Here is a 10,000-nt window from a genome sequence, read left to right as displayed (position 1 = left end):
CAGTACCACTATGGTGACAAGAGCTGTGACAAAAACAGCCCATGACACGGAGCACACAGGCTCACTACTTGTGCATGTTAAAAACCCAAAGTACTTACCTTGGCACTGGTAACCCTGTTTTCCAAAGACACCCCTACGGGAGATATAAAGGCAAGGTAAGGTATTACACAATAATTTGTTGCAAACCTGTCCAATTGCAAACCTGTAATTTGCAAACCTGTCCATTTTTTGTTTGTGCGTGTGTGCGTGCGCACGCAACATGGTGGCTGACGTGGCGTCTGTGCTTTTTTAAGTGAAAACTCTGTCTCCGGATCCCTTGTAGTTGCCGCCGTTAATGCAGTCAACAGTCGCAAAGATGCGACAGAAAGTGTTATATTGTGCTAATATTTGGTAGTATAGGCCATGTGCACAGGCTGGCCACTAGAGGGCTAAGGATGCTTGGATTCTCTAAAATAAGTGTGAAAAACCTGTTAAATTATTATTCAATATGTGTTCAGTAATTGGTCTTCGACACATTTGGAGAAGAAGGTGTTGCGTCTACCCATGAAAAACCTTCCCTGTGGACAATAGTCTTTGTTTAGTGTGGTTTCAATGATCTAGATCCTGTCTGAGTACCTCTGCAACTGCTAAATTCATATCGGTAGAAACCCTATTTTAAAAGAAGTGTGTGTGTGTGTGTGTGTGTGTGTGTGTGTGTGTGTGTGTGTGTGTGTGTGTGTGTGTGTGTGTGTGTGTGTGTGTGTGTGTGTGTGTGTGTGTGTGTGTGTGTGTGTGTGTGTGTGTGTGTGTGTGTGTGTACCATATGAACTCCCGGCAGTGGAAGCAGAATGTGGGCTGCTTGAGGAAGGTGGACATGAACTTGTGTCCGTTGACCTGGTGGATTCTCCTGCGCACCGCGCCCTGCCTCTGACGCGTGAACTCCTTACGCACACGCACGTTACTCGTAGCTTCATCTACACACACACACACACACACATGCAACACACAAACATAAATACACAAAACACACACAGCCATTCAATGCACACACAAGCATGCATGTGTAGGCCTACATGACACCATGTACACCATATGCACCAAACAAATAATTTTCTACATATTTGCAGATTTGTAGTACCACGAGCATTATAAGAACATCATAAGTAAAAACTCAACTCAACGAGCTTTCAAATGTACTAATGACTTTGTTGTTGTTGGTGTGTGTGTGTGTGTGTGTGTGTGTGTGTGTGTGTGTGTGTGTGTGTGTGTGTGTGTGTGTGTGTGTGTGTGGATACGATACGCTCTGTGTGCGGTGTTTGAATATGGCTACACGGCGTACTCCCCCACAGCTGTATTATTAGCTTCTGTCTGCTACCCAGAAGCACTAACCACACACTTTAAAGGAAGCGTTTGCATATAAGTGTGTGAGCTTCTCTCTCTCTCTCTGAGGCCCTGTGTGTGTGTGTGTGTGTGTGTGTGTGTGTGTGTGTGTGTGTGTGTGTGTGTGTGTGTGTGTGTGTGTGTGTGTGTGTGTGTGTGTGTGTGTGTGTGTGTGTGTGTGTGTGAGTGCGTGTACATACTACGACTCCCAAAAGGCAATCTAGAGTGCTGTTTCCCCTAACCAGCACATTATCTGACATTATACGGTATATTTCTCATACTATTGTATTGATCTAGCTGTTTTTTTCACTGTATTATAGCACCAAATATCATTGTAGCATTTTTTAAAATCATCAATGTATTGTGGCATTCTGTGCTAATATTGCGCTGTAATTGGTATTCACCATTGTAGAGTAGACAGAAAAGATGGATTCGTCATATACACAGTTACAACGTGAATACAACTTCTGCTGAGATACAGACTAGATATCTTCATACCTGAAGACAAAATGATATATTGCAGTTATAATGAACTTTAATCATATCGTGTATGGTATTATATTGTAATGCTCATTATACAACAAAACAGTATCACATTATACAAGCATTAGTATATACTATTGTTCTATTATGGCAGATAAATGATTATCATATAATGAGGAGTGCTCTGCCATGAAGCACGTGTAGATGCCATGTAGATTCATATTCTCGTATGAATGATTGCAGGCCTGGTCCGAACATGGCACACTGCCTTCTATCAAGATTAGCCGCTTATTCTTAATCTCATTTACAACTCATAACAAGTGCTCTCTCTCTCTCTCTCTCTCTCTCTCTCTCTCTCTCTCTCTCTCTCTCTCTCTCTCTCTCTCTCTGTGTGTGTGTGTGTGTGTGTGTGTATGTGTGTGTGTGTGTGTGTGTGTGTGTGTGTGTGTGTGTGTGCGTGTGTGTGTGTCTAGGTTAAGTCCTTATTAAGACTAGGAGAGCTTTTCATGAACTACTCATGGCCGTCCAAATGAGGAAGAACAGAAAACAAGAGACCGCATGACAGAATGGCATGGCTCTAAATCAACACCAGCCAACCGGCCAAATGCTGGTGAAATCACAATTGGGCTGGTAGAGAAGACTAGCCTCCTTGACTCATTTAGGGAGTGTTTGTTTGGCACAAGTATACAAACATCAAACATGGACATGCATTCTTGGCTGGTGAGTTACATGTAATTTACACAGTCCTGCAGAAAGGTAATATTACTGATTCAGAAAAGGTAAAGAAAAATTAAACAAATGTGGAAAACAGTCTTGGGTATTCCTTCCACGGAACACATTTTGACTATGTCCTCAAGAGGCGCCCCCTTGAAAGTGGCAGCATAACGTCATTGAAGGTTAGGTTGTAGGAATAGCCTCAAATTAGTGTTAGCCACTTAACCACTTGGGACAAGTAGACAAACATCAGACATGGTCATTATTCAGTCTGCAGTGAGATACATGGGAAAGAGTTCTCCAACTGAAGAGTGATATTTAACACAAGTGACACATGACTCATCTATTAGCGTTAATGTAGGCTACTGTACTTTTGCAATAGGAAGCGGCAAGAGAATTAGTCACAAATCAAAAGACGGTGTGAAGTTAATTTCCAGTAGAAATTCAACTTGTAATGCTTTTTGATTTTGCAAGGCATTACTTGTCTGAACTAACATCCCATTTATTCACTTGACTGGCCTAGTGACCCACTGCTAGGATATTAGTCACTTCCAAAGAAGCACATGAAGATGTATATGCCCATTCTTGTGCCCCCCATACAACTGTGCAATCTCACACCGATGACTCATAATTCCTATCAGATGTGTGTAGTGATGAGCAGCCTAAATTAAAGCGTAGGAAATTACAACATTCAGAGGACAACATAGAGTGTTGAATCAACACTTAGGAACTACTCTGGGACCAAAAACATTCTAGGAGATGTTAAATTGACTTGAATTGACGCTGCACATTTTCTTTTAACTGTGTGCATGGTTATTATTGCTATAAAAAACAAATGAAAAGCCGCACAATGAAAACCCATGGAAGTTGTCATGGGGGAGCACTGTGGCACACTGCGCTAATACGCCGTGGCATATACAGTATGGGCAACGTTGCCCCGGGGCACCCAGGTTCGAATCCGGCCTGAGTCATTCCCAACCCTGCCCCATCTCTCTCTCCCAACTATTTCCTGTCTTCTCTACTGTTCTATCAGATAATAACCCCCACTCCCCCCCAACCCTTCTCTTGGACATTTCTTGGAGAGACGTTGCCCTCACATCAAAGTCTGAGGGGAGGCCACAAAAGAGGGCTCAAAACATCACTGAAAAAGAAATAAATACAAAAAAGATCTTTCATTGGGTGAAAGTGTATATTCTTTTCAGACTTTTCAGAATATCACAGTTACTGTTTAGTCCAGTGTACCGTAGATTGAGACACTACAAACTGTGCATTGTGCATTATGTGTATGCTGCTTTACATTTACTTAATTCCCCTTTAAAAAATCTTTAATTCCGCTCCAAAGTTTCTTTAAGTCCCCTCGAATGTTTCTTTAATAATACAGTTTCTGTACTGTACTCTAACAAGTACAGTGTTCTAATTCTACTGATATAGGCCAATTAAATGAGGCCACTTCCTTAGGCGGTGGGTGTGGGTGTTCCACTAGAAGGGTTTTCAACATTTTCATATAGAGCCACTTACGTTGTCCCAAAATTGGTAATGACCATGTAGAGAGCAGAAAGAGGGTCCAAGACACTCTGAAGTGAAGATAAAAGTCCTTTATATTTCTAAGTGGGACATTCCCACTCAGAAAAATAAAGGACTTTTAACTTCACTTCAGAGTGCCTCGGACCCTCTCTCTGCTCTCTACATGTGAAGAGTTCAGATGCAAACCCCCCTAACTCCATTTCTGAAAACCTGCACTTCTATATTTTTAGAGAACCCCGTTGTTGGTTTGGTTTACATTCATGTACTTGATAATACATATAAATAGTTATATTACATAAATACAATTTTAAATTATGCAATTTTGATAGCTTTGTATTAAATAAAAATGAATTAAGATTATTTTCTGAACTGGCACTTAGGGGGTTTTGCATCTGAACTCTACATGTATTCCTCTGGATACAGATGAGCACCTGAAGTGTCTTGACTACCCACAGACGCATCTCTACCTCTCTCTCTCTCTCTACTTGGTAGTGACCATGTCTTAATTGGCAAAGACTCTTGTCAATGCCATAGCAATGTGTTTATGATGTAGACTGATGTAAACGTTTTCAGCAAATAGTGAGTGAGATCATTGGAAAGATCTGCATGAAAGAGCTGCAACAAATTACTTCAATGATCTGCTGGCCAACTGTAAATTACATTTGAATGTAGCATTAAAGTAAAGAACAAAAGGCACAAAAAACAATCACTTCAAAACATTCACACAAACAGCAAAATGAGTCACGGTCTATATTGCTAAAGCAAGGACTAACATGACGTGTAGGAAAGAAGGTGCATCTTGCCTATTGTCAAAATGTGGAGATGGCTGCACAGTAAGTTATTTGTTGTCAATGGCAGATTACTTAATCAAACAACAGTCTGTCCAGCCACCTTTTTTAAAATGTCATTAAATAATTTAGCACCGGCAACAAAGATTGTGTGATCCTCTTCATCTTTTGAAAAGTTAGGCTCCAGGAGTCAGCACCCCATACCGTGGTAATAGGCACTCGTGTCTTGTACAATTCTGTAACAAACCTACAGGTGCTCTCCACCCTCATCCACAAGTTACCACACAAACAAACCAAAAGTGACTACAGCGACAATGGTGACGGATGTAAATGACTTTATATTGAGGAGCTGACGACAGAAGAGATTTTGATTTGAGGTGATTTGATTTGTCTGTAGTTGAACTTCAGCGAATATTGAGCTATGATGCAGTTTGACGACAGCCGCCACAGCCAATTGGGATGCTTTCATTCTGTCATACTCTGTCACTTTTATTGCTCACGTTTTATTGCTCCAGCAACTCCTTGTAGCTTTTGTCGCTTCTGGTGTGCTGAATGGTTACTCAACAACATTAAGGTGCCATGACCTTTAATATTATTCTTAGACACCACAGAACCACTGAACAAGCTAACAGGATATGACAGAGCCTTTATGCATGCAGGCCATTAATATAAATGGTGACTAGGTTTAGGCAGAACTCAAAGGCGGAGACCATAGGGGCTGCATTCAAACTCTGTACAAGTGTAAGACGGCCTGTGTGTCTGTGTCTAAGTATGTACAAGTATTAAGGCATAGGCTACTACTTACCATCTATAAAGGAGCCGGTGAGTGTAATCTGAATATAAACCTTGCCCTCAGGCTCCAGGTCAATCTGCAGAACCAGAGAGAGAGAGAGAGAGAGAGAGAGAGAGAGAGAGAGAGAGAGAGAGAGAGAGAGAGAGAGAGAGACACACACACACACACACACACACACACACACACACACACACACACACACACACACACACACACACACACACACACACACACACAGGGTTTGTACTTCATGGTCTGTCACATTATACAGGTAAAAACAATTACAGTTGCGTAACAAAAACCAAAACATGGGTGTTTTGACTGACAGTCTCTTTCTGCATTCATGTTCCAGCCACTAGAACAGGGCGTCCAAATACTTCTGCAGGTAGAAATTTCAGAGAGGAACCGATATACTGTAGCTGTGTGTGTGTGTGTGTGTGTGTGTGTGTGTGTGTGTGTGTGTGTGTGTTTGCGTGTGCGTGTGTGTGCGAGCCTGTATGTGTGCAAGAGTGTGTCTGTTTATACCAGCTTCCAAGAAGTGTGAGAGTGAGAGAGGGAAACAGGTAGGGCTGGTTTAGCCTCAGTCATTATCACTGTTTCAGGAACAATCACAACCCAGACAGCCTAAACGCTGATGTCACCGATAAACACTGGCGTTCATACACAATGTAATAGTGATTTATTTCACAAATACTAGGTCAAAAAGACAGAACGTAAGCTTAAATGTAATGGTGTACTGAAATACAATATAAAAAAGAAACACATTACAGTATACAGTATAAAATATACAGTGCAGTAAAAAATAATTGTATACATTATAACATGCTTTACAACACATGCCATATTATTAACATCAATGCCATGCTTTACTAACAAGACTACTGATAGGCAGAATCTTACCACAAAAATGTCTATTGCATACTTATTCAATCGACATAATGCTGTAACAGACTACCCTGCTCTATGTGTGTGTGTGTGTGTGTGTGTGTGTGTGTGTGTGTGTGTGCGTGCGTGCGTGTGTGTGTGTGCGCACGTGTGGCCTGTAGCAGAGCTGAGATGGTGGGAACAGCAACAGAAACAAGTGAGGGCTTGTGTCTGATATGTGAACAGAGAAAAAAAGTATTCCCTCTACCCTTCTATAAATTACCTCAAACCACTCACACATACACATTTGCTCTCTCTCTCTCTCTCTCTCTCTCTCTCTCTCTCTCTCTCTCTCTCGCATGCACACACACACACACGTACACACATGCATGCACACATGTACACACACACACGCACACGCACACGCACACGCACACACACACATACACATACACACACTCTTTTGAAGTCGGTTTGTGTATTCACTCCTCTCTTGCGTTTTTGAGAACTACAACAGCAGTTGGTCACCTTGCTTCAGAGTTCACACCTCCAGCCACAGCAACGCCTACGAGGGGCCTTTTGCTATCTCGCTGGACATCATAGTCATCAACTATGTGCTGTTCTCATAGTCTGGGAATCCCCGTGCTGCCTTGCACGCTTGTTACGCTCTGATGGACAGCACGGAAATCCTGGCTGAAATCTTAGATAGTATTTCGGCCTTGCCGTGGCCTAACGATAGGGCACTGGGTGACTTTACAACGCCAGGCTTACTAGGTTTACCAGGTTTACTATTCCGGCCCGGGTCGTTTGCCAATCCTTCCCTGTCCCTCTCTCTCCCCACTCACTTCCTGTGTCTCCTCCACTGTCCTGTCAAAAATAAAGGCAGCTTTAGGTAGTATTTATATAGCTTAGATCGCCCTCCCCACGACTAAATCTCACGTGTGATATACAGTAGTCTGGCGATAGCAGTTCGCAGAGGCATTGGCTATGCGTGTGTGTGTGTGTGTGTGTGTGTGTGTGTGTGTGTGTGTGTGTGTGTGTGTGTGTGTGTGTGTGTGTGTGTGTGTGTGTGTGTGTGTGTGTGTGCATCTGTGTAGGTGTGACGTGTGTTACTGGATACAAGTCATGAAACAGATAACAGCAAACACACTCTGTCTGTGCTTGTGTGTTGTGCCACACCCACCCACCTACACCCACCCACACACCCCCCCACCCCCACACACACACACACACCCACACACACCCACACACCCACACACACACACACACACACACACACACACACACACACACACACACACACACACACACACACACACACACACAGTGCAGGATTATGTTGCCCCGCAACTGGTACAGATCAATAATTATCCACAGTGATTAAGGCACTGTACAGTCCCACATACACTACCAGTCGCATGTGTGCACTAAGTTTTGATCCCGTGGCCAAGGGTACTTCCACCGGCATGAGGTGGGTGTGGAACAGCAGTGGTGGTTCATTAATTTCCCCCACTCACATTTCTTTGCTACAGGAATGAGAACCAGATTTAAAGGGAAATTCTGGGAAATTGAACATGCAGTAGTGTTGTTCCCACCGCCTCAGTATCCAACAACAGAGTATTTTTACCTCCGCCAAGGAGGTTATGTGATCGCCCGACTTAGTGCTGTGTGTGTATGTTCGTTTGTGAGTACGTTCGCAGTGCGTGTGTTTCTTTCCATCAGAGGGTGAGGTGCATGGGCTCTCTGAGCACTCCTCTAGGATTTTTTTGTCCAGCCCTTTCAGAGGTCCTGGTCAGCTTATGGAGGCATGGGCTTGTTTACATGTTGTTTAAAACGGCTTAACCAATTAAGACTGCGTTATAAATTTGCTGTTATCAGAATGGCAATAACCAAGTCATAGTACATTACTAAAGGCCCTGTGCACTGTCATAGTATTGCCGTACTATGGTACTTTGCAATGACTATTACATCGCGCCACTGGTGGTACGCTGTGCATGCATTAAGGGGTTACCATGCTCCAAATGTCATCCCAAGTGAACGAGGTGTCTTTGGATGTTGAATAACATTTGTAATGGTGTTCGGAGTGAAACATTTTGTAAACAAGCCCATGCCCCCATTAGATGGCCAGGATCCTGGAAGGGTAATGTCACACAAAAACACTGTGTCTTTGGGTACTGACAAGTGAAGGGCAGTGTGAACACTCCATGACACGATTCGATATCGATTTCTGAAGGCAGCGATTCGATTATTTTCGATGCTTAAAAATGCCCCATGATACGACATCATTCAATTTGATTTTTTGCCATTACTTTTCCACTTCTATTATGTTAGCAACTAGGGATGCAAATTATCGATTAATTCATTAATCATTACTTGATAACCTTATCGATCGACTTACGATTAATTGATAAGCGGCGTCTTCCCCCGAAATCTCAATGTTTCTCGAAAAAAATCTACTAAATCAAAAAAAAATTATTAAAAAATTAGATAATATACCACATTTCAAGTAATTCTACTTCAATTCTTTAATACAAAGGTGATTTAAAGGGACACTGTGTGAGATTTTTTGTTGTTTATTTCCAGAATTCATGCTGCCCATTCACTAATGTTACCTTTTTCATGAATACTTACCAACACCATCAAATTCTTAGTATTCATTATGACTGGAAAAATTGCACTTTTCATACATGAAAATGGGGATCTTCTCCATGGTCCGCCATTTTGAATTTTTCAAAATAGCCATTTTTAGCTGCAAAAATGACTCTACTTGGACCATACTAGAAAATATTAGTTTATTACTCAGTAAACTTTCATGTAAAGATCAAATTTGGCAATAGGCAGCCCAGTTTAATTGAGCAGCATAGTTGCAGTACCTTTTTTGACCATTTCCTGCACAGTGTACCTTTAAATATCCCCACTATTCACACCCCTCTTCACACACACTCTTCACATGCCCATTTCACCTGGTTCTCTTGTCAGTTGAATTGTCGATTAATTGCGATTAATGTTTTTTAATCGATTAATGCATTGGTCGATTAAAGTCGATTAATCGTTTGCATCACTATTAGCAACACAATTAAACAGCTTCTCATAGGAATAAACAGGGTGTTGCAGTGCCAAGTTTGCACTGCAGGTGGATTGTTACCGTGCGTTACTATGAATGATCAACATGTAATCATGGCACTGCATTTCAATAAAATGCAGACTTGAACCATCTATCGCAGGGGTCCCCAAACTTTTTTCTCTGGGGGCCACATTATCGTTCCTGACTGTGATCAGGGGCCGGGATCAATGTGGGCTGTATGCTAGGCTACTGCCTGTTGTAGCCATAATTTCTAGCACAAAATAGTTCATCATTACAAGCGATTTGCAAAAGAAGTGAGTACTTCACATGTAAAAATAGCAAGGAAAGGTTAGAAAAATATGGTGAATGACAGTTTATGAGTGATACAATAGATACAATATTTTATTTTAT

The 10,000-nt window shown here is 42.0% G+C and overlaps 1 protein-coding gene across 1 annotated transcript in view; it reads right to left on the bottom strand.

Annotated features, from left to right (window-relative positions):
- Positions 1-10,000, bottom strand: part of LOC134435043 (protein kinase C eta type-like) — a 64,818-nt gene that overhangs the window by 49,570 nt on the left and 5,248 nt on the right. The window contains exons 2-4 of the mRNA XM_063183787.1: positions 5,674-5,737; positions 800-953; positions 99-133 (exon numbers count right to left, since the gene is read on the bottom strand). Coding sequence (XP_063039857.1) covers positions 99-133; positions 800-953; positions 5,674-5,737 — 253 coding nt within the window. The remainder of the gene's footprint in view (positions 1-98; positions 134-799; positions 954-5,673; positions 5,738-10,000) is intronic.

The sequence above is a fragment of the Engraulis encrasicolus genome, chromosome 19, assembly GCF_034702125.1.
Source record: "Engraulis encrasicolus isolate BLACKSEA-1 chromosome 19, IST_EnEncr_1.0, whole genome shotgun sequence".
Lineage (NCBI taxonomy): Eukaryota > Metazoa > Chordata > Actinopteri > Clupeiformes > Engraulidae > Engraulis > Engraulis encrasicolus.
This window is presented reverse-complemented; position numbering and strand designations above follow the sequence as displayed.